This window comes from Emys orbicularis, chromosome 4 (assembly GCF_028017835.1).
Source record: "Emys orbicularis isolate rEmyOrb1 chromosome 4, rEmyOrb1.hap1, whole genome shotgun sequence".
NCBI lineage: Eukaryota > Metazoa > Chordata > Testudines > Emydidae > Emys > Emys orbicularis.
In genome coordinates this window covers 30,462,344-30,488,011 of record NC_088686.1, presented here as the reverse complement: position 1 = coordinate 30,488,011, position 25,668 = coordinate 30,462,344, and the positions used below count along the sequence as shown (strand labels likewise).

Below are 25,668 nucleotides of genomic sequence, written 5' to 3'. Positions count from 1 at the left end.
GTGATACTTGGCTGAAAGGTGCTACATGGTTGCAGAGTATCATTATTGCTTTTGATGACAAAGTCTTTTCATTGCTGCAATGTTTCCCCGTAACTCCTTATTAAAACTCCCTCTTATGTGAACTTTAAGGGAGAAAAATGGTCACTAGTTCAAATAACCATAAAACATTAAAAATGCCCAATAAAGATGCAAGAATATCACGTTTTTCATCTGCTTTTTTTGTTATACACATTGGAGGAAGCACCCATTTTTTCCAAAGCAGGGTGCGATGGATGAATCTGCAGAAATTCACATGCAGCCCCAGGCAAAACATGCAGACATTTGTACATGCAGATCAGGTACATATATGTGCATGTGGGCAGTTAGATCAGGATGCATTTGTACAAACTGCATGCCAGACCTATCAAGATGCAATCACAGTGTATTGTTCCTGATTTACCTCTCACTTACTGTGGATATATAGTGGTGTATATGAAAGGAGGTTCAGGCCAATTGTGTTGTGTTTAGCTTGAAGGTTCAGAAGGTGGAAGTTAGACTGTAGAACCGTAACCTAAATTTTCCAAAGTAACTAATAATTGTGCTTGCCTCAGTTTTTGGGTGCCCAACTTGAGACACCTTTGAAGGCTTGACTTTCAGAAGTGCTGAACACCCACTCTCTAAAAATCTGGTCTCTTTAAGGTGTCTCAAGTTGGGCTCACAAAAGCACTATTCACTTTTGAAAATTTAGATCCATGGTTGGAATCCACTGAAGTCAATGGGAACTTTGCCATTTACTTTAATGGGGCCAGGATTTTACTCCATGTCTTTAGTGTGAAAATATTAATTTGGAATTTGTTTTATGATTTTTTTTACTTGTGATAAAAGGGAGCATTCTGTAGTGTAGGGAATCTCCTTGGCTGTTAGAGCCACACTCTTTATTGCAGCACTGGCATTTGCTTACAAGAAGAGGGAACTTTGTAAAATACAACATTAACATAACACAAAATTTATAAATATTTACTTTCTATTGCCAGTTCTGCAAATGGTGTGACTGGATGAATGTGCTGGTTTATTAGCTTTAACTTCCATGAGCTTAAACCTAGAAAGTTTAGCTCAAGGAAACATTATTTCCAAAGATTATTGTTAATATTCAGCTCCTTACACCCTAATATTGCTGCTCTGCTATTTTTTGGTAAGATCGATATCTTTTATTCCTAGCAGCAAACACTGAGATAAGATTGTGCAAGGTAAAATCATTTTGATGTTATCCCACCAGGTGGTGCTGTTGGACAATTCTTTTTGGAGGAAAGAATATAGCACAGATGGGTCTTGATAATACTTGGTAAAACTGTGCTTTAAGTCCTAAGGTTGAGCTATAGTCAGGATATATAATTTTAGACTTCCCAAATCTTAATATAACATGTAGAAAAGTGCCATTGGCTTCAGGGCCTGTCTGCATTACAAAATGTACTGTATTGAGACACCTTGTTATAACACAGTTTGGTCTTACCTGTGTGGATGATTTGGTCAAAACCTAGTATAATCATGTTACAGAACCATGTTATAGCCTTGTTGCAATCAGATGTCAGGCTCTAGGACCATATAGGGAGATGCACTATATATTCATCTGACAGTTTATGTATGTTGGTAGACAGACAAGATGGGTCTCATTAGCTCGACTCAAGGAATGTTAAATGCTAAAGTAAGAGAGAGACAGGAACAGGAAACTCTGCATAGAAAAGCCTAGTCAATCCACTTGTGCAGGAGCTTGGGAGCTAAATCCTGTGTTTGTATATACAGTCCTGTCGTAGGGCTTTGCCACTTTAATCAAAAAATGAATGTGAACCCCAACAGTGAGTACATTTGGAAAATTGTGTGTGTGTGTGTGTGTGTGTGTGTGTGTGTTTAGGGCTGAGAGTGAGGTGATTAGTCCACCCATTTATATGAGGTATTGCTAGGGTGACCAGATCACCCAGGTCAAATATCGGGGCGCGGGGGGGCGGGGCAAAAAAAAACCCAACCCCCCCCTCCTCCCTCCACAAGCGCTGGAGGGAGGCCCTGGAGACGCAGGGGGAGCGCGGGGCCGGGGTGAGTGAGAGTCCGGCCTGGCCCCGAGCGCAAGCAGGACTCAGTCGGGCGGTACCTGGAGGGAGAGGAGTGGGGGCGGCCCGCGGGGCCAGGCAGCGGCTGTTCTCCCCACCTGGGCAGCGGGACTCGGGAGCAGCCGCTGCTGCAGCTCCCACTGCCGCGGGGGGAAGAAGCGGCCGATGGCCAAGCTCGGCGGCTGCGGCTCTGGCACCCGGGCCCGAGCCCCCCCGAGCCTGGGCCTGTTGCGGGGACCCAGCAGTGCGCACGCTGCGCTCAGCCCCTGGCCAGTTGCGTCTGGGCTGGCTGCCCAGCTGGTGCAATCCCGCAGCGGCCCCGGGGCGGAGGCATCGGCAGCCCAGCCCCGTTCGTTCCCCTGCGGGACCCGAGTGGGACGGGGGGGCTGGAGCCTGCTGCCCCCACTCCGGGGCTGCCCGCGGGATTGCACCAGCTGGGCAGCCAGCCCAGATGTGACTGACCAGGGGCTGGGCACAGCGAGCGCACTGCTGGGTCCCCGCAGTAGGCCCGGGCTCGGGGGGTTCGGGCCCGGGCGCCAGAGCCGCAGCCGCCAAGCGCCATGGCCGCTTCCTCCCCCCACGGCAGTGGGAGCTGCAGCAGCGGCTGCTCCCGAGTCCCGCTGCCCAGGGGGGGAGAACAGCCGCCGCCTGGCCCCGCGGGCCGCCCCCCTACTCTCCCTACCACCCGACTGAGTCCTGCCTGCTCGGGGCCAGGCCCCACGCTCCACTGCGTCTCCGGGGCCTCCCTCCAGCGCTTGTGGAGGGAGGAGGAATGGCGAGCCTGTGGAAGAGGCCGGGATTTGGGGAGGGAGCCAATGGGGGAAGGAGGGGGCGGAGTCGGGGCGGCGGGGGGAGGAGGGGCGCAAGCAGTTCCGGGCTCCGGAGCATTTGCTTGTTTGTCCAGTGTTCCGACCTAACATTGGTCGGGACGCGGGACAAACAAGCAAATATCGGGACAGTCCCGATAAAATCGGGACGTCTGGTCACCCTAGGTATTGCTAAGACAAAGTATTTAAAAATCATGTCAGGCCCACAAAATCATGAGATTGACTTAAAAATCATGAGATTAAAAAAAATGTGGATAATTTTTATTAGCCTCCTGATATTGGAACCTTTAGAGCTGACATTTTCAAGCTTTTCTCTGCAATTATGAGAGCTAGAAACTTACTTTCTCAAAGAGATATGAGAGTCTCGGGTGATCACATGACTCCGGGACCTGGGAATTGAAGAACAACACCTAATATCAAAAGACTCATGATAAGATCATGAGAGTTGGCAAATGTAGCTGGTTAACTAACATGGGTATAAGTTTGTTTGGTCCTGTTTGTACATCCATGATCAAACTATGTTATAACACATGAGTGTCCGAGCATGATATATTTTGTAATATGAGCAGGCCCTGTGCACACTACAGTTCAGACTGTGCTAGCCAGAGCTGTTTTTAAACACACCTCTTGCTAACACACTTTCCCCATCTAGCTAAACAGGGTCTCATTACAGGATGAACCATTTTACATCACTGAGCATTTTTGTTTGGAAAGTGGTTTATAACATAGTTATGCCTTGGAGAAAATTTTCAAAAGTGCGTAAGTGATTTAGGAGCTTACATGCTTTTTTCAAAAGTGATTCAGGCAGTTAGGAGCGTATTGACTTTCAATGCAATAAATGTAAAGTATTAATTGAATGTATTAAAAGAGTAAAATGTGCTCGCATCCTTCAGTACTAGGACGGTATTTAAGCAAGAGATGTGCAACATTCAGTTGTTTTATAGTTCAAAATCCATTTGCCTGGCTAACTGATCCCCCCCCCCCCCAACAATTTTTTTTTTTGCATTGCCTCACAATATAACACGACATAAAGGCCCAGTTTTTGCCTTAATTTGCTCTTGTGCAAACCTGTTGATAAAAATTATTATAACTGAAGGCAGAATTTGATCCGCTGAGCTATATTTTATAGGCAAGGCGTGAACACACATGTGTTGATGCACATCCTCAGTTTCTACACACGAAAAAGGTATTTAGAAACCACAGCAGACATTGATACGTATATTGTCTCTGCAACTTAATTGGGGAGGTTTGAAAATGTTGCCAATAGTCTGTTTTGAAATGATAAATAACATAGTGGCAGTGTTGTAGTAAATGACTCATCATGCTGATACCATGCAAAGAGCTAACAAATAGCAAACTTCCTGAAAGCGTTCTAGGTGATTGTGGAAACTCCCTGCAGGCCCTTATTTCCCTTCACCTTCCCAGAATTTAAGCTGCTGTTGTAGTATGGCAATTGCTAACATAAGTGGAGCTGATTTTCTTGTTGGTGCACTAAAATCTAAATGAATATTCATTTCAGGTGATGGACTATAACATTAACCTGGGAAAACATCTCCTTCCATTAGTGGTTCAGGTGCTGAAGTATTGCACTTGTCCTCAACTAAGACATTACTTCCAGCAGCCTCCCCGCTGCTCCCTCTGGTCCATCAAACCTCACATTCGGCAGATGTGGTTAAAGGCGTTACTTGTCATCCTTTACAAGGTTCGTTGTCTTGAAGCGGTGCTGTTATCTTAACATTCACATTTCACTCTAAATTTTGTTTCAAGTGATGCCTAAGCCTACTAAAACCAAAAGGGATTAGAGGGAAACATTTTTCTCTCTTCTTTCAGTTTGTTTACTTTGGGTATTTAATTTCAATTTGTGTAAATTAGTTTCACTGTTCACCCTGTATAGTCAACTAGCTAGTCAGTTTCCCCCATTGTTGATGTGGATTTTTCACCTAACAGCTTGAGCAAGAAAAATGTTTCTGAATACAGGAAAATGGGTTGTAAAACCACAAAACTGGCAGGTGGACTCAGATGTAATATCTGATGTTACTTAAAAAATTGACTACATTTTAAGTTAATAGTGTCAATTTAACAACTGGAGTTCTTAATTCACATAATGTTTTTATGTGAGTTGTAAAGAACATAACTTCAGTAAAGTATCTACTGGAGCTGAGTTCTGAAGCTTTGACAGTAATCTGACATACAGAACACAATTCTAGTGGTTAGATTTGACGTGCCTGAAAATGGAGAAATTGGAAATCAGTGAAATAGCAAATATTTTGCAAATAGATCTGGTAAGACCTCTTGAGGTATCATTAACAGGCTGCTTTATCATATAAAAATCAAGGAAATCATATATTAAACTATCCTCATAGGTAATTCTTCAAAATGTTTTATCTATAAACCAGTTTCTTTTTATAAAGCATTCTTTACAAAGTGGAGGAATATTTCTGCTTTCTAGCATGTATTTAGAAACATAAGATCATAGGTGTGCCAAGGGCCACCAGAAGACAATATGTTTGCCCATTTCTATATTATTACCTAAATATTTATTCAAGGGAAGGGCCTACTGTAGACAAATCAAGAGGAAAAGTTAGTTTTTAAGGTAAAATCTTTTTATTTCACTGAATAGTATCCGTACAGAGACTGTGACATCAGCAAGATTGTGCTGCATCTGATCTACATAACAGTCAACACACTCAACGCCCAGTACCACAGCTGCAAGCCACATGCCACAGCCGGTCCTTTGTACAGTGACAACAGTAACATAAGCCGGTACAGTGAAAAGGAAAAAGGTATTTTAAATATTTAAATTTCTGCACTAGCCACTGATTTAATTAATTAAGCCATGGGTGATGAGGGAGTGTGATCTAGCAGTTAGAGGTAGGACTGAGAGTCAGATTCCTGGATTCTATTCCCAGCTTTTTCTGTCTGCTGTTAAGAAGGTGAGCTAGTTTCTCTGCACCTCAGTTTACCAGTTATGAAATCGGTACAGTAATACAGGGGCATATTTGGAGCTGATTTTCTTGTTGGTGCACTAAAATCTAAATGAATATTCATTTCAGTGATGGAGTATAACATTAGTGTTTGGAAAAGTGGCTTGATATCACTGGGTAAGAACCTATACAATTGCAAATTTTATTATTATAAATCAATTTGATAATTTCTTAGAGGGGTTCTATTGATGATAAAACATAGCTGCCTTTTAGGGAATGTGTTATTACCTTCTTACCTGACAAAGACTCTTCCTGGTGTGCAGCAATCTGTTTTTCCTGCATGAGAAAAATACTTACAGAGGGGGCAAATTTACCCTCAGTTTCTAAAACCTTTCTTTTACTGAGTGTGGGCTGGGTACCTAGAGTTTATCCAGTTTCACTGTGATTAAAATCTACTTAAGACTTTTGTGAAAGACTATACCTGCAGGATAAAAGACAAAATGAGTAAAATTAGAATGCGTTTTCTGCCCACTCAGTCATTTTATTTATGTCAGTACCTTTTCTGCTTTGCTGCATGTTGCTTAGTGCTTGGCATTTTGAAAAGTTGAATGATAAACGTGTCTGTCAAAGAGAGGCCAAAATTCTCATTTACACTAAGGATACCTTACACCACTCTGCAAGTGTAAAGGGGCCCTCAAATGGTTGTGAATTATATATTTTATATTTACAACAACTTTAAGACACCTTTATGCTGCTAGGGCAGCACAAAGAGGCCTTAGTGTTACTGAGAATCAGGCCCAGAATATTTTTTCTTCAGATGACTCTGGACTAATTTCCCCATCTTTTTGTCTTTGCCTTGATCTGTACAAGTAAGCTATAGTGATAGGGAGAACTGGCAATATGCTAGCCTGTAAAATGTAATCAAATTTGAGGACTGAGATTTAGTAATTCTAAAGGACGTCTTTAAGGGATGTCTAGATACTTGTGGAATCGTGGTCTAGGAGAATGGGCAGTTTGTAAGGATTGAAGAAACCCTGAGTTCTAATCTTGTCTCTGCTACGGACCTAGACCCACTGTGTGGCCTTGGACCACACTTCATCGTAGTTTCATCTTATGTAAAGTAGGGAGAATACTACTTACCTACTTTGCCAGACTTTTGGGAAGTGCTTTGCAATGCACAAATGAAATGGTCTTTATATGGACAAACTGTTACTATATTAGCACAGAGTATTATTATTATTAAACTGAGGGATGAATCTCATCCTGTGCTTACTAGTGTGGAAGAACAGGAAGAGGGTACAGGAAGGTTTTTCCCAAACCTGCAAGAAGTAGGCCATAGTGTTTTGGAAAACTGAAGGGCTGGTCCTTTCCCACATCCCCAGGGGTGTGTGTGTGTGTGTGTGTGTGTGTGGTCTACAGATTAACAGTCATATTTAGCCTCCAATCAGCTAATGCATATGCCACTATCATCAGCAAATGCTAGGCAGGGGTACATTTTGCTCCTGCTCAAAGGACTAGCAATTGTAGTAATCCTATCTCAGTCAGCACTAGTCCTGATGCAGAGGATGCATTTGCCCAGCATCCACCATCTCTCCCAACATCTCTGCTGTACTTCACTGTACTAGTTGTGACAGGTCTGTTGACTTCAATGGAGCTGCACCAATTTATGCCAGCTGAGGATCTCACCGTATACTGTGCATGGCGAATGCTACAAGAAGCATTAATTGCTTAGAAAAAAATTCTATTCCTTACTTTTCAGACCTTAATCGTTCAAGCTGTAAAGTGTTTTTTGAATGGTATTACCGTGATATGTGTTTCTTTACAAACCTATAGAATGTTTTGAATTTTCTACTTTAAAAACTGATGTGTAGCAGCTGAGGATTTGGTCCATTGGCTCTGTCTCTTGTGCAAGACCTGACTCTGAAGAATAATAATGATTTTCTTTCCCAAGCAGAGGAAGACAGTGTCTTTGATGAATCTGATATTCATGATACCCCAACTGGACCCTGCAGTAAAGAGTCGCAAACATTCTTTGCAAGACTGAAAAGAATTGGTGGCAGCAAAATGGTGAAATATCAACCAGTTGAGATGAATGCCCAGAGAAGTATGAATTTTTTTATCAGAGTTAATTTGTGAAGAAATATGATTATCTGCTGCTTGTGTCATGCTAAAACCTTAATTTATGTATACTTTGTCACTATGCATCATTTTAATATTCTCATTCACACACTCGTAGGAGTTTGATTTTCAGAGAATGAGTGCTCAGTACTTTCCAGAAATAAGGCCTCTTTAAGGCATCTTATGTTGGGCCACAAAATCAATAGTTTCTTGTTAAAACGTGACACTATAATATATAGAAAAACTATTTAAAGGTCAGTTTGAGAAGTTTCTAAATTTTTCCTCTTCTACTAATGGCTAAACTGGCGTTGGTTGAAATTTTCATTTGAAGCTTCTCTTTTGACAGAAGTTGGCTTTTTGATGAAATGGAAATTTTTGTGGAAATAATGCCAATGTTGTTGAAAATGTTTTGGTTTCCATTGCTTAAAAAAATCAGTTATTGTTTGCCCAAACCGGAAAAATGTTCAGTTTTCAATTTTTTGGTTATTAAATGACCCTTTTTTATGTGGCAAAAAATTATTTTTCTGACCATCTCTAGGCTGAACATTTGGAGTAATTTTTCCTTCTGTTTTTGGCGTTGGGTTTCCAAGGCAGAATGATCTATAGTACCAATAATGACCAGGGCTCCTTGGTACTATAGCAGTGCTACAGCAAAATAAAATATTTCTAAAAACGTTTTCCTCTAACATATATGCCATATACTGAATACAGGGCAGTATGGGGTAAAGGTGATATTGATGTATGTTTGGGATGACCCACATAACTACTGCGTGGCTTCACCACTCATAAGTAATGCAGCCGTCCCAAATGGATGCCAATAAAACCTTTTCACCACACCGTCTTTTATTCAGTATATAGCACCAAATAGACCCTATCAAGGGCACATTTGGTGGAAGCTGAGAATTTGCTTTTACAATCTAATGGTCTGAGTAAAGTGATCTGGGCAGTGGCTTTTTTGTTGCCTTTTTTGTTGCCTGTGGCAAAATTCTTTGTAGTGTGACTCTGAGATTAAAAGAAATCTCAGATGCTTTTGATTGAAGATTAACTGTCATAACCCTGGGTTTGTATCTGAAATGTCAGTTGTGTGCTGAACTATGAGATGACGACATGATTTCTGCCAAAAATCTCCAAGTAAAATACTACTAGCTTTTTCTGTTTTAATCAGGTGAAATAGAACTGGCTGAATATAGAGAAACTGGGGCGTTACAAGACAGCATTCTACACTGTGTGAGAGAAGAAAGCATTCAGAAAAAAAACCTGCGCTCTCTAAAACAAAAATCTCTTGATATAGGGAATGCAGACTCCCTGTTGTTTTCATTAGATGAACATCGTAGGAAGTCCTGCATAGACCGGTGTGACTTAGATAAACCACCCACCACTGCTGCTTACACCATGCATAGACAGAATGATTATGGACGACCTAGACAGAATTCTTCTACCAGGATTGAAAATACAGAGACACAAGAGAATCCTTCTGTCATGGAAAGCTTCCGGGAAATAAGGAGACCTGTCATACCAGAAGTCAGGCTAAACTGCATGGAAACATATGAAGTAAAAATGGATTCTCCAGTGAAACCTCCTGTTCTTAAAGAGGATTTAGATCTGATAGATTTGTCCTCTGACTCAACATCAGGGCCTGACAAGCATTCAATCCTTTCCACTTCAGACAGTGACTCTCTAGTCTTTGAACCACTTCCTCCCCTGAGAATAGTGGAGAGTGATGAAGAAGAAGAAACAACAAACCAATTAAATGATGGTGTCTCTGGCAAAACTGCCATGTCATCTCCCTCATCTCTCATCAGTGCCTCTGCCCTCAGCCTCAGTGCAACCCGCCTCGTGCAGTTCAGCATTGAGGATTGCTCCAAAGACTTTACATCTAAGGATGCGAGCAATAATGTTTCATTAGGAAAAAAGGAAATCCCCTCCACAGCTCCCAAAGATCAAAAAGACTTTGAAGAGTTAGCTAAGCCAGAGGAGCTTCAAGATGTGTCCTGCGGGAGCCCACTAACACTTAAGCAAAAGCGAGATCTATTGCAAAAGTCATTTGCACTCCCTGAGATGTCCCTTGATGATAACTCTGAGCTTAGCGTGGAAGAAATTAAACCTAGTGGACCAGTTCCAAGTTCAAATGTAAAAACTGTCCTTATTAAGGTTCCTGAAGACTCTGAAAACCAAACAGAACCTGATAAGCTTGATGCCAGCACAGAATCTGATACAGAACAGAAACAGGAGGAAGAAGCTGAGGAGTCAGAATTTAAGATTCAGATTGTTCCCAGGCAGAGAAAACAGAGAAAGATTGCTGTGAGTGCTATACAGAGAGAATACCTTGACATTTCCTTCAACGTTCTAGACAAGCTGGGGGAACAGAAAGAGACAGGTGAGGACAACCACAAACCAAACCAAAAGCTGTTATTACTTATTAAGTTTTCAGTAATATATCTGTTTGATCACTCAGTCCTGTTTACATACCAAACAGTAGGATATAAAATATCAGAACTGATCTCATATAGATGTACCCTTCCAGAGTGTCTGCTTCTCAGTGAATTTGCTGTCAAAGGTGTTGGAATCAATTAGGAATGTACTCTCTACACAAGTATCATGTATGGGTGATGGCATATCTAAAAGAGATGCTCTAGTTCAACCACAAGTGTTGTTGGGCTTGATATAGGAATTAGTGGGTGAAATTCTATGGCGTGTGTCAGGAGGTTGGACTAGATGATCACAATTGTCTCTTCTTGCCTTAAAATCTATAAATGTAATCTGTGCAACATTCACTCGCTGTTCTTAGAACTTGTTTCCTCTGCAGGCTGCAGTCAATAGATAGCAAGAAGATTGTATAGACTAGGACTTTTGGAATCTAATTCCAAGTCAGCTTTGGTTTGAGTTCAGCCTGTCTCTTGAAACCAGTAGAGATTTGCTTGAAGTTGGTTCTTCACAAAATGTTCCCATGAAATACTTTTGTTTTTGCTGTATCTGGATATCCATGAGCTTTATTAGTCCATCATTTGTGGTATATTTCAAGTTCAGCCCCAGTTTATTGGGAGAGATCACATGATATTTCTGCTGTAGCCCTGATTGGTTGAACTGATCTCAAAACAAAGTATTTTCATTTGGTTTCTCCACAAGACAGAAGTTGTATGTTCTGATCCAACTAGAAAAGCCAGAAAGAATTTAAAAAAATGTATGGTGGCCCCTTCTTCTCTCTGACTTTGGAGGCAGTGGCCTAGTACCATCAGTATTTTTCAGTTATTGAGGACTTATTGCTCAGTTGGGGTCACACACAATAATTAATGATATCACAGGTTTAAAAGGTAAAATATCCCTAAGACTAGAGTTATCTTGTTGCATGAGAAGTGAAGCCTAGTTTTTGTGTATGTCTAGCTCCACCTCCTGTAATCGCCCTTCCATCCCCCCATTAATGACAACAGTCTCATTATTTTATGTTATAGGTGATGTGATAACTAGATTACAGTTTTGCAAGGGTAAATGTGTTTAACTGCGATCAGTGTCGGTGTTCTGTCAGGGCTGAAGCCTAGTCCCACTTGTGGTTCCAGTGAGCCAAAGAGCCAGTGCAACCAGGTGAAAATGAACCAACTGATCCTAAACCCTTTGTACAGGTTTGCAAAGGGAGGTGGCCACGGGAAAACTGGGTTTGTTCAGACTCAACCCCTTTTTCACCATTAGAGCCTGGCCTGCAAATCAATGAGAATCAGGTTTCACACGTACATTCACAAACATCTGTTGAACTGGAATGGTTGTCACAGCTCTGACACACATCAGAGATGTTAGCATCATGCCTAGTGTCAAAATATTTAGCCACTGAAGAGCAACATGATTATGCATTGCTGAGTGTATTATTATACAGCTGCATAAAACATTCACAATGTCCCATTAAATGACCTTGGTTTATAATGCTGTATGTTGCTGGTAGTGACCAGAATGAGTTACATATCTTATTATCTAAGGGCTTTATGTTTCTTTTATCATCCTGATCAGTTTACTAGTTTGTGAATACATTTATTATAGTTTAGGAAAGTAGGGTTGATGTGGTTATCATAATTTGCTGGTTACAGTTTCAAGCACTTATTGCAAAATGCTGAAACTTGCATGCTTTAATATCTTTGGAAAGGATTCTGACATAATTTGTTTCCCAGTGGAACATCCAGATGATCTGTTTCTTCAAATGAGCAATCCATGGGTTCCTGCGTGAGATTTTTTTATAATAATATATAAGTTCACATTTTCTTAGTTATTTTGTGCTTGCACAAGACAGCTAGTAATGCCTGGAGGAACTTTGGGTTTGTCTCTTCCAGTTTTGATAACTTCAGCTGGTCAGAAATCATGAGATTAGCTTAAAAATCATGAGATTTTAAAAAATCATATATTTGGGATTCTTTTCCAGTTTTTTAACCTTTAGGATGTATATTTTCAAGCTTTTCTCTGCAACTCTGACGGCAGTAAATTTTTTTTTTTAAATGAAAGTGGAGATTCTCACACAATCAAATAACTTTAGGAACTGAGGCTTCAAGAATAATACCAAATATTGCAAGAGTTGTGGCATTCTGTCATTTACACTGGATTTACACCAGTGTTACTCCATTGACTTCCATTAAGTTAGCCCTGATGTACACTTTGTAACTGAGATCAGTCAGGTGCTTTATGTACATTTATTCATTATAGTATGTACTATATATGAATAGTCTCCAAGAGGCTTATCCACAAATCTCCTTTAAAAAGTGATTTAGAAACAATTCCCTGTGCACCTGTAACATCACCACATGTGTATAGCCACTGGAGGTGCCAGGTGGCAAATGGAACATTGAAAAGATGTGAAAATGGCAAATCAGAGAAGGAAGCTGATGAAAAAATGTTCTCTGATTTTTAAATAATGCACTCAGAGTTTAAGCACCATTTCCATTTGCAGATCCCACTGCTAAAGGACTTTCAACTCTCGAAATGCCAAGAGAATCATCTTCTGCTCCAACACTTGAAGCAGGTGTGCCAGAGACAAGTAGTCACTCTTCCATATCAAGTAAGTTTTCCCCTAGATTGAAGAACTGAAACTCAGTTTCTGCATTTGTACATCTAATATGCATCAGCATCTGGAACATTATCTTCCTCCAAACTTTACGTGACTGGAAGCATATTTGTGTGGTGCATTGTTAGATTTGCAATTAAGGACTACAAGGTTTATTGTGACATAGCAAACTTCATGAACATTGATTTGCTGCATATGCATTGTACAACCTTAAGCAATAAGTGGAATTTTGAGGAGGTGGTAGCTGAACTCAGCCTTTTGCTGAAGTTGTGTGTGCTCTTTGAATGAGATGTAGCATTATCTAGTTGTCTAAGCACAGGAACAGGAGATAGAAACTCCCCAGAATTCTATTACTAGCTATGTGATCTCAGAAAAGCTACTTAACCAATTGTAAAACAGAGATAATAATAACTACACTGCAGGAGAGCTGTGAGCGTTAATCATTTAAATTAGTGAAGTTCTTTGAAGATTTTGGGTGGAGCCAATGGTGTTACACTGATGCAAATGGGGTTTAAGTGAGAGGAGAAACAGGCCCATAGGGTGCTATAAAAATGCTGAGTATTAATTTATTTAGTGATATCCAAGAACCACTGACTTAAGTGGAAGTAATATCAGGCCTATAAAAGGAAGGATGGTCTTGAGGTTAGGACACCAGTCTAGGACTCAGGCAGAGCTGGAATCAGTTCTCCAGCTGCACTACCAACTTCCAGTGTGACCTTGGGCAAGTCCAGAGGGCCAGATTTACAAAGTATTTAGGCAGCTAAAGATGCAGCTAGGCACTTAGGGGGATTTCCAAAAGCACCTAAATTGGGGCAGGTTAGCCGCTGAATTCCCACTGATGTCATTAGACTTGAGGCACCTACCCTGCTGAGATGCTTGTGTGAACCCCACTAGGTACCTTTCTGCATCATTAGGCACCTAAAGACCTCTGTAAATCTGTCCCTTTTTGTCTCTGTGTCTCAGTTTCCATCTGTAAAATGGGGATAAAAATGTTTTCTTTGTCTTTCTTGTCTATTTAGCTTTTGAGCTCTTTGGAGCAGGGGCTGTCTCTTGCTATGGGTTTGTTCAGTGTTCAGTACAGTGGGGCCTTGATCTCTGTTGAGGGCACTACTCATTACTGTAATACGAATACATAATTATACTTAGGCTGCTGGTTTATAGACACATACATTGTCAAACAATCCTGATCATGAAAAATTCCCATAGAGCCTGTCTTCTCCCATAGGAATTTCCACAGACAGAAAGAAACATAGGGGCAGATCCTCAGCTGATACACATTGTCCTAACTCCAACTGAATTATTATGACAATTTACAGCAGCTGAGGATCTGCTCCCTAGACTTTTTCAACTTATTGGTAGAAAACAGATCATGGAAATAATGTTTCTATTGGTACAATCATACTACATAAAATGTCGCATGCTTTTCTATAGCGACCGACTTGGCTCCAATACAGTTCAGACTTTGACTCCCTCAGGGAACTGATGGGCAGGATCCCCTGGGAGAATAACATGAGGGGGAAAGGAGTTCAGGAGAACTGGCTGTATTTTAAAGAATCCTTATTGAGGTTGCAGGAACAAACCATCCCGATGTGTAGAAAGAATAGTAAATATGTCAGGCGACCAGCTTGGCTTAACAGTGAAATCCTTGCTGATCTTAACGGGAAAAAAGAAGCTTACAAGAAGTGGAAGATTGGACAAATGACCGGGGAGGAGCATAAAAATATTGCTCAGGCATGCAGGAGTGAAATCAGGAAGGCCAAATCATACTTGGAGTTGCAGCTAGCAAGCGATGTTAAGAGTAACAAGAAGGGTTTCTTCAGGTATGTTAGCAACAAGAAGAAAGTCAAGGAAAGTGTGGGCCCCTTACTGAATGAGGGAGGCAACTAGTGACAGAGGATGTGGAAAAAGCTAATGTACTAAATGCTTTTTTTCCCTCTGTCTTCACAAACAAGGTCAGCTCCCAGACTGCTGCACTGGGCAGCACAGTATGGGGAGGAGGTGACCAGCCCTCTGTGGAGAAAGAAGTGGTTTGGGACTATTTAGAAAAACTGGATGAGCACAAATTCATGGGGCCGGATGCACTGCATCCGAGGGTGCTAAAGGAGTTGGCGGATGTGATTGCAGAGCCATTGGCCGTTATCTTTGAAAACTCATGGCGATCAGGGGAGGTCCCGGATGACTGGAAAAAGGCTAATGTAGTGCCCATCTTTAAAAAAGGGAAGAAGGAGGATCCGGGGAACTACAGGCCAGTCAGCCTCACCTCAGTCCCTGGAAAAATCATGGAGCAGGTCCTCAAGGAATTAATTCTGAAGCACTTAGAGGAGAGGAAAGTGATCAGGAACAGTGAGCATGGATTCACCAAGAGCAAGTCATGCCTGACTAACCTAATTGCCTTCTATGGGGAGATAACTGGGTCTGTGGATGAGGGGAAAGCAGTGGATGTGTTATTCCTTGACTTTAGCAAAGCTTTTGATACGGTCTTCCACAGTATTCTTGCCGGCAAGTTAAAGAAGTATGGGCTGGATGAATGGACTATAAGGTGGATAGAAAGCTGGCTAGATCGTCGGGCTCAACGGGTAGTGATCAATGGCTCCATGTCTAGTTGGCAGCCGGTTTCAAGTGGAGTGGCCCAAGGGCCTGGGGCCGGTTTTGTTCAATATCTTCATTAATGATCTGGAGGATGGCGTGGACTGCACTCTCAGCAAGTTTGCAGATGACACTAAACTGGGAGGAGTGGTAGATACGCCGGAGGGTAGGGATAGGAACAGGGCCGGCTCTAGGATTTTTGCCGCCCAAAGCAAAAACAATTTTGCCCCCCCCCCCCCGTTTTTTAATTACCCCACCCCCGGCCCCGCCTCAACTCCGCCCCTTCCCTGCCTCCTCCCCCCCCAGGCTCTCAAGCCTAGGAAGGAGGGACGGGGAGAAGCGGCGCCTGCGCCGCGGCCACTCGGAGTCTCCCCCTCCCTCCCAGGCTCTCAAACCTGGGAGGGAGAGGGAGATCCCGAGCGGCCGCAGCGCGCAAAACAGCTGATTCGCGTGCCGCTGCTCCCCCTCCCTCCCAGGCTTGAGAGCCTGGGAGGGAGGGCGAGTAGCGGCGCGCGAGCGACAGCAGCTGCGGAGGTGAGCTAGGGCGGCCGGGGCACATTTTTAGGGGCGGCATTCTGGCGCCGGCCATGCCGCCCCTAAAAATGTGCCGCCCCAAGCACCAGCTTGTTTTGCTGGTGCCTAGAGCCGGCCCTGGATAGGATACAGAGGGACCTAGACAAATTAGAGGATTGGACCAAAAGAAACCTGATGAGGTTCAACAAGGACAAGTGCAGAGTCCCGCACTTGGGACGGAAGAATCCCATTCACTGTTACAGACTAGGGACTGAATGGCTAGGCAGCAGTTCTGCAGAAAAGGACCTAGGGGTTACAGTGGACGAGAAGCTGGATATGCGTCAACAGTGTGCCCTTGTTGCCAAGAAGGCTAACAGCATTTTGGGCTGTATAAGTTGCCAGCAGATCGAGTGACATGATCATTCCCCTCTATTCGACATTGGTGAGGCCTCATCTGGAGTTCTGTGTCCAGTTTTGGTCTCCCCACAACAGAAGGGATGTGAACAAATTGGAGGGAGTCCAGCGGAGGGCAACAAAAATGATTAGGGGGCTGGAGCCCATGACTTACGAGGAGAGGCTGAGGGAACTGGGATTGTTTAGTCTGCAGAAGAGAAGAATGAGGGGGGATTTGATAGCTGCTTTCAACTACCTGAAAGGGGGTTCCAAAGAGGATGGATCTAGACTGTTCTCAGTGGTACCAGATGACCGAACAAGGAGTAATGGTCTCAAATTGCAGTGGGGGAGGTTTAGGTTGGATATTAGGAAAAACTTTTTCACTAGGAGGGTGATGAAGCACTGGAATGGGTTACCTAGGGAGGTGGTGGAATCTCCTTCCTTAGAGGTTTTTAAGGTCAGGCTTGACAAAGCCCTGGCTGGGATGATTTAGTTGGGAATTAGTCCTGCTCTGAGCAGGGGGTTGGACTAGATGACCTCTCCCTTCCAACCCTGATATTCTATGATTCTATGATTCAAAGGCTGGAGGCAGCTTTTTTGTTTTTTCAACGTTTGAAATCACAGCTGTCCTTCAGAAACCAGGTAAATAACTCTGGAAACACGAACCAGCTCACCACCACTGTGATACTGTTGAATGTGCATTAAAAAAAACCTTTAATTACAATCATAAAAGCTGGTAAGGAAGTTCAAAGAGATAATTTCCTAGATTTTGACAGTCTTCTGCACTCCAAGCAACATTGTCAGTTCTGAAATTAATTGCCATTCTTTCATTTGGAAATTTGGTCTTTGATAAACTGATAAAGCATCTATTTAAAATCCCTTGCACTGGAAGAGATGGAAATTAGATTTTTCTGCTAATTTGCTGTGAAAGGCAGCTGCAAAACAAAACAAAAAAGTTAAATATTGAATGGAATCACAGTTCGGTTCAGTTCCAGAAGCTCATTTATGCAAGGTTTGGTTTGCTGCAGAGTTGGATAATTTTGTTGTTGAATCTGAATGGAGTTTAAATGCGCTTTGATATATTGAAAGGGTATTGCATAAATGGGGGGAACCTACAATACTTCTCATTATGATGTGTATGAAATTGTTTCGATGAGCAGATTCCCAGTGGATGTTATCGCTTTGTTTATTATAAATTGGATACTGGTACTTATTCTGTTAGAAAGTTCTTTAAACGGTTCTCCTTATGAGATGAGATCAGGGCAAGAAGTAATGGGCTTAAATTGCAGCAAAGGAAAGTTAGATATTTAGAGATTTAGATATTAGGAAATACTTTCTAACTGTGAGGGTAGTTAGGCACCGGAACAAATTACCTAGGAAGTTTGTGGACTCTCCGTCACTGGATGTTTTCAAGAACAGTTTTGACAAACACCTGTCAGGGATGATCTAGATAATACTTAGGACTGCCTCAGCACAAAGAACTGGACTAAGTGACCTAAAGAGGTCCCTTCCAGTCCTACATTATCTATGATTCCATTATTCTATTTAATGTGGGTTTGAATCTTCTTTGTAGTTAGACACTGAGATGGATCTAACTCAAGACCTGGGATCTGAGTAAAGTTTGGGCAAAGTTTGGATCTGAACCTTATGGCTTGTGCTCATCTCCAGTTTTGCCTTTTCAGTTAATGATGTCAAGGACTGTTTGACCTTTTTTTAAAGCTTAGCTGGTTACTATTCTACTGGCAGGTATCATGTTAATACTATTTTTAAACTATGTTCGATTTCTTTTAGTTGCAAATGAAAATGATCATGACAAAGAGGGAACACATTGATATCATGTAGGCCTGACTTCAAGAAAATATTTAAACTCAGGCTTAAATCTATATGCTTAAAAGCATCCAGAATAGGTATGGATTTAAGCACATGCTCGAGTGCTTTTCAGATTCAGGGCCCAAGAATCAGTTTCAGGCTGTGAGTAATGGTCTTGGTTTCATTGGGGGAAATACATTGCTCAGACTGGGTTGATAAAGTAGGGGAGCCATCCTCATCCTTCTTGATGCTTCCTGTTGAAGGAATGGAAAAAGAAGATCGGTTGGGAGCATCCCATCAACTGGTTCTCCGTCCATTTGAGTATTAGGGAAATATATTACAATACTGGTCTTAATTTCTGGTTATGTTATGGTTTATTCAGGGAGTATTGTCAGCTAGTCATTTTCAATAAAATATACAGCAATGTAGGTTAAAAAGTATAGAAATTGGGAACCTGATGGACCAGCAGAAGTTGGCTACTTAAAGGACGAGGTCTTCTAATAATAGTGGAGGGGACAAAAGGGCCATTTTGTGCTATTTAGATGCTGGCCTGTCTAGAAGGTGGTATGGAGTCACCCCACCCCTGGGGAGCTTCGGAGAGAGATGCAATCCCTCCCTGAGTGGCAGGGTGTTCAGTGAGACTGCAGCATGCACCAGTCACATAATGTGTCTTGCACTCTGCAGGCCAGTGCTGGGGGTGGGGCACAAGGTCATGATCCTTACCCACTTTCTTTTCCAAGGGGTGCCTAGAGGGAGCAGTGCTCATGCTTTCCTAAGTGCAGAGAGTGTCATTCTACTAACTCTAGAATGGCGTGTGCAAATGAAAGGGGATTGTTGGGGAAGACATCCTCCCCAGAATCAATCCTGATGTCCCCTCCCCCAGCATGTGCACACATGGACTAGTCACAGTCTAACTTGATGTCTGGCGATACTTTAGGGTGGTTTCTTAAGCTTTAGGGATGTCTAGTAAAGGTGGTGTCTTGAACACGTTTCACTGTATTTTAGAATAAAGATTACAGGCCAAGGAATTGATAGACACTATGCATGAAATCCTGGTTTCACTGAAATCCACAGGATTTTTGCCATGGACTGAAGTGGGGCCAGAATTTCACCATGTACGACTATGTGAATAGAGCAGATTACTTTGAATAAAATTCTGAGAGCCAAGCAGCTGGTCTTTGTGGATGATATCAGTACCTCCTTCATGCTGATGGACGAAATCGGAATAAGAGCAGCTTGTGTGATTCTCTGAACTCTTTTCAAATTCTGATTTGCAGCTCAGTTCAGACAGATGAAAAGGGGCTCCCTGGGAGCTCTGACAATGAACCAGCTAATGAAGAGACAGCTGGAACACCAATCTAGTGCACCCCATAATATCAGCACTTGGGACACTGGTAAGTTATGCTTCTCTATTCTTTATTTCCATTCCCTTAAACCAGTTAGTGTCTCTTTCTGTGGTGATCAATTGTTGTGAATATAAGTGAGCCATTACCATTCTTCCATTGGAGAAAAGTAACCAAGCTCAGGTCTACAGTGGAATTATACCAGATTCTCTGCTGGTGTGAATCAGCATGGCTCCATTGTAGTGGGATATTTTTCTTTTGAAATAATGGCCATTACCGTTTTGTATACAGCTAGGTGAGATTCTGGCCCTATTGAGATCAAATTGAGTATTGCCACTGACTTCAGCAGGGCCAGGATTTCACCCACTGTGTGTGAATCATTTTTATAAAGACAAACCTTTTTTTTTTTTTTTTGCAATCATATTGAGACATCAGGCATTTAAACCTTATGCCAAGGAGACTCTCACTTCCCCATCGGCAGACGCTTGGGAGTCTTTTGCCAGCTCATGCAGAACTCATGGGGTTTCCGCTCAGTAATTCATACTGGGTTTCCATGTTTCTCATTAAGAGTGAAATGCGAAGCAGACAATGAAAACTGAATTAAGTACAGAATGTCCCCACTAACCACCTGAAAAAAGTTTTAACCTCTTCTTTTCATTCTTTTTCTCTTGTGTTAAATCTTCTATAGTTCATTGAATTTGTCACAGAATGATGAATTCTGGCATATGTTTCATTGTGACGTAATAGAATGATGCTTCCTAGAATTTCACTAGCAAACCAGGAGGTGACAAGAGGGAGGGAAAGAACTGTAAAACGTTGACCTGGAACGTAGCACTTGTTTGAACGTCCCCACTGCCAAGTTAGTGGGGAGATTGGTCTCAAAAATTGTGCTTAATTCAGTTTTCACTTTTAAGTCCCATCAGTCCCATTACATTTGTGACTCTGAGGCATGGCTTCTCTTGTGACATCCATCCTCAGAATGAAGTGGATTGTCAGTTTCCCTTCCTAACCTTCCCCACATCATCAAGCACAGAATTTATCATTGGTAGCGGGTCCATGGTAGCCTTCTGACATATCAAGTAAGTTTATCTCAGACAGAAACTTCAGTTAGCATAACTTATACAATAACCTGCTTTTCCCATTTAGTATTTCAGAACCATATAGTTTATCATTTACCTCTTACGTGACCTATTGAACCTGTCTTCCAAGTGGGCAAGTCAATATTCTAATCACTATATCTTTGAGGAGCTCCATCTTAATGTTCTTGTTGGGAATCCACTAGCATTCTTTTCAACATCTGTCACCTTTCTCTCCAAAAGACCTCACTTCTAGTCACTTCCTCCAGTGGCTTGAGACACCAACTGAATTTTTCAAGGGAACTTTTACAATCCCTAGCTTCACATCATTTTGTGGCTGCTTTATATTTTCTACATCAGTCCAGCTAAACTGGGTACCATGCCTCTCTTTCTTCATCTCTCATTTCAAACTGCTCTGTCCCAAACTTTCTCTGAAAAATAAACTCATTGTGTGTCTATCCTATGCCAGCACAAGCATGTCCATGAACTACTGATCCCTCAGTGTCCCTAAGCATTACCTTTTACTCTTTCTGTGACTCTTTACATATCCATTTCTTGCTGAATCCTTGCAATTAGCCCTATATTTCTTATCAAAAGACCTTGACTTTGAGCTTTCCTAAAAGGCCTCCTTTAATATTGCTAAATCTGGTTCTTGCTTCCTCTATGGAACTATCTTTTACCTTCTTTTCTTCTCTTCTTTTCTCTCTCCATGCTCAGAGATTTAACCCTCTGTTTTCCGGCTGTTGTGTATGTGTGTGGTGATGGTGGTGTTTTAATTGTTGGAGTGAATTTGTGGTGCTGGCGAGAGGCGCTGCATTAACAGTACCACAGTCTGAAGTCTTCTATTTATCCACAGAACAGATACAGCATGGGAAGCGGCCGTGCAATGTCTCAGTTTGCCTAAACCCTGACCTGGAGGGACCACCACTAAGAATAAGAGGTTAGTTCAGTGTCCACGTCCATTCAAACTTGGTCTCTCTGCGGAGACTACTAACAAGGTTGCCAGTTAGTACTTGTTGTGATGGTGGCTTTGTGTTCTGTTCAACTAGAGTGACACCACCAATTCATTTCACACAGGACATGGATAGTTGATGGATGGTAATGACTTCCTGTCAGTATCTAGCTCGTCTGGACTTAACTGATGACTTGGAAGTGAAAGACTGTATGTCCCATTCCCTGTGTTACCAAGTCCCCACTTCTTAGCTATTCAAACACTCATTCCTGACATCCAAACTGCTCAGCCTTCCTTACAGCTTTTTAATGGCACCACAAACTAGCCTTTTTCTAGCTTGAATCACATTCTCTCTCACTTTTCACCACAAGATCAGCACAAGTGTTCTTATTATTAGCAGCTTAGCCTTACTCCCAGTTATGTAGCCATGGTTATGTCAACATCCAGCATTTGCATGCTATACTGTAACCTGTAGCTAGAGATGGCATCCGTTAAGCTTCCAGCATGATGATAAAAGGGACGGTAAAGTGAATCAGTTTATGAAGCAAAGACTAGCTAACAAACTCTTATTTCTTGCATTCTCGATGGTTTCCTATATCACTGAAGAGTCCTCAAGACTTTCTAAACTGTCTGCTGCATCCAGTGCAATCTCAAACGGACCATTACTCAACATATAGGATAGGGTCTTAGCTTGTATAGAAAAGAATTACATTTCCTTCCAAACTCAGCAGAACAATTTTTTGACACTTCTATTTTCATTAAAGCAGCACTCAGCACCCTCCCTATCAGTCTAGAATGGAATCTCATATAGATCATTTGGTCTGAGTTTGCCTTTGCAACAGCAGCTATCGGGACTGTATCAAAAGCAACTCCATTTGTACCAGGCTTAGTCAGACAATCCACCTCTTGTTTCTTTAACCCGTGATGAGGATTACAATAGGCTAGTTTCAACACCAGCTGTGAATTCTGTCTGTGAGGTCTTCAGATTGCTGTTTGTTTTCTTGCTGGCTTCTTCAATCATCCTCCAGCCCTTCCATATCTGCAAGGGTGAAACTGGAGGGAAAAAGACATTGGTATTCTTCCACGCTGTAACCACAAAATGAGCTCCACCCAAGTGTAACTTCAAAATGAGATGCCACTCAGCGTGGACCATGCAGGTGTGATCACATCTATAATATGAGTTCCACTGGGTTCCTTGAGTTTAGCTCTTCTCAGTGGGTCTTAATTAACTTGGGGGGGAAAAAAGTAGTGCTGTCCCACAAATGCCACTCATTTGTGGCATCAAAATGAGACATTACTTGATAGTAGGTTGTGCAGATCTATGACCTTTCCTCTTCTTTCTTACCTGAGAAAAGAAATAATTATCAATGTTGACATTAAAATATCATCAAAGGGCACTTGCATTAACACTTCATTGAGATGAATGGGGCAGTTCACACCTCTCTGTGCTATTGTTCCAGAGGTTTTTTTCACAACCATAACATCTAGAGAATTACCTTTTAAAAAAAAATAAAAAATAATAATTATAATATAAAAAAAGAATTACCTTTAAAAATAAAAAGAAAGAAAGAAAGAAAGCTGTGATTCTGGAGAACAAGTTAGTTGTTTCAGAGACATGGTGTCCTATAACATCAATCCAAGAGTCCTGTCTTCCAGGATATTCCACCTATTCAATACCTGTCGTATGAGGCGCCTACTGCCTTCAACCCTTCCTGTTAAACCAAGAATCCGCTCCCCGTCCCATCTCCCATGATTTGGGCACAGAAGAAGTGCCCCCTGGGCAAGGGAGAGCCACATGTGACTGCACTATTTGTATTCCTCTATGACCAGGTCTGTAGGTGATCAGTTCCGCCTCATCGGTATAGCTTGCCTTTAAAAGTTTTCTAACTGAAAATAACACTAATAATACTTGGCACTTCTAAATCACCTTCCATCCAATGATCTCTAAGCCTTTTCAAATCTTGATGAATTAAGCCTCAACATCATTGCGAGGCATTATCATCTCCATTTCACAGATGGGGTGACTGAGGCAAAGAGGATGTTAAGTGACTTCCTCCCCCAAGGTCACACAGAAATTCTGGGGCAGAGCTGGGGAAGAATCCAAAGTTCCTAACACCCAGTCTCATACTAACTACAGGACCATCCACTCTCCCTAAAGAATGAGGGGATAAAAACTTGACAACTGAACACTGAAGCAGTCATACCACCTTGAATTTGTTTCATTTACTTCCTTAGGATCTCAATTTTTAAAATAATTCCTGACCTTTAAAAAATAAAATAAGCACAAGTAATTGGAGTAATTTGACAGAAGCAAAGAATGTGTTGTATCTTTCTCCAGAGAGAAATTTTTATTTACATACACTGCAAAAGCTTTTTTTGTTCACCTATGTCCATTCCAGATTTCCATTTACCATGCTTCTTTTCTTTTAATGGCTTCAAGGTGCCACCAAATCCAGCTTACTGTCAGCACCCAGTATAGTCAGTATGTTTGTACCAGCCCCAGAAGAATTTACCGATGACCAACCTACTATGATGACTGACAAGTAAGCCAGTTTCTATTTCTTTCAAATAATTTGGTAGTTAAAAACCACTGAGCTTCAGAACATATTTGGATGGGCCCTGACTCAGTGAAAGAACATTCTCAAATTTTCTCCTAAGCAGCATAATTTTTTGTAGCAAGGGAAAATTTTCAAAATGTTGCAAACCGGGTGTGCTGTAAATATACTGGGACATGAGTATGTGTGTGCAAAGTGGTGGCTGGGAGTATTAGTAGTAGTACTGTTTTATTATTTGAGTGTTGACAGTTTGCATTGTACTGTATTTAGAGAAAGGTGTGTAGCCTGATTCTCTTCTCACTTACCCCTGGTGAAAATCAGAATTAACGCTATTAATGGCAAGGTGGTTACACCAGTGTAAAACTGGTACAAGTAAGATCAAACCCATGGTACCTGTTGCACGGAACTCCTCCAGTTTTAAAGGACCATAAACAGGATAAAGACTGTATCCTTGGGGAAAAGGAGATCTTACTTTAAAGGGGCTTTTTTAATGATATAGAGATAGGCCTGGACTGGGACCTGCACTCCAAACCCTTGGATACGAATTCACCGCAATGGTTTTGGATCTGAGTCAGAACCAATGCCTGAAGGAGATCTGATTTGGAAAAGATCCAAACAAAGAAATCTTGTGAGAAAAGCTTACGTCATGAGGTTTCTGAGAACCATTGCCATCTGTGTGGATAGTGGGATGGGAGGGAGGTACTCAAGTATTAGAGTTTCTATGGCAGTGATCAGGGAATTCACTAATTCTTTTCCTCCGCTTAATCTCTTGATTGGGTAGAATTTTCTGTAAGCAAGTTTTGGGACTTGGCTGGTTCTAAAAGCTTTTTGCCTTGAAACTGGGAGTGGTTTTTATTTGTTTGGCCTTAATCAAACTCAAAACCCTTGCCTTAACCTAAGATGGATGTGAATCTACACATTGCCTGCGTGACTCATTTTGTTTCTATGGATTTGATCTAGGAAGGGACTTTTATTACATTTGGTCATGTAAATGGATGAAATAATACTGTATCCACAATTAACAAGACTTTAATTCTGCAATTGAGCTTTCTCTGTTTTTTTACTGTAAGGGCTCATTGTAATCCACTGAAAACGCTAGTTTTTCTCCCTAAAATGAAAGTTATCATTTGTTTTTGAATTGCTATGGTTTTTCCATTGCAATGTAAAGCCATGACTGTAAATCAGCACCTTGAATACTACTGTTACCTCCACTGCTGCTATTTTGCACTTATATGCTTTTCCTCTACAAGGATCCCCAACACCTTTTACCAACGTTAATTCTTTGATCAAAATCCCATTGAGGCACTGTAATTAAATATGATGGTACTCGTTTTACGGAGAAGCAGTGAAGTAGCTGGCTTAAAGCCACCCATTGATTCAAAGGCAGAACTGGGAGTAGAACCCCAGAGTTGTGGCTTTCAATCCTGTGCTCTAGCCGCTAGATGAACTGCCA

The 25,668-nt window shown here is 41.8% G+C and overlaps 1 protein-coding gene across 3 annotated transcripts in view; it reads left to right on the top strand.

Annotated features, from left to right (window-relative positions):
• UNC79 (unc-79 homolog, NALCN channel complex subunit) overlaps window positions 1–25,668 on the top strand; it is a 146,278-nt gene that overhangs the window by 71,650 nt on the left and 48,960 nt on the right. For 2 of the 3 annotated variants that reach the window (XM_065403675.1, XM_065403674.1), the window contains 8 exons: window positions 4,428–4,610; window positions 5,529–5,691; window positions 7,787–7,936; window positions 9,116–10,327; window positions 12,875–12,982; window positions 19,567–19,683; window positions 21,565–21,648; window positions 24,101–24,203. In XM_065403675.1, the coding sequence (XP_065259747.1) occupies window positions 4,428–4,610; window positions 5,529–5,691; window positions 7,787–7,936; window positions 9,116–10,327; window positions 12,875–12,982; window positions 19,567–19,683; window positions 21,565–21,648; window positions 24,101–24,203 (2,120 nt within the window). The remainder of the gene's footprint in view (window positions 1–4,427; window positions 4,611–5,528; window positions 5,692–7,786; window positions 7,937–9,115; window positions 10,328–12,874; window positions 12,983–19,566; window positions 19,684–21,564; window positions 21,649–24,100; window positions 24,204–25,668) is intronic. The other variant, XM_065403677.1, reaches the window with a different exon arrangement.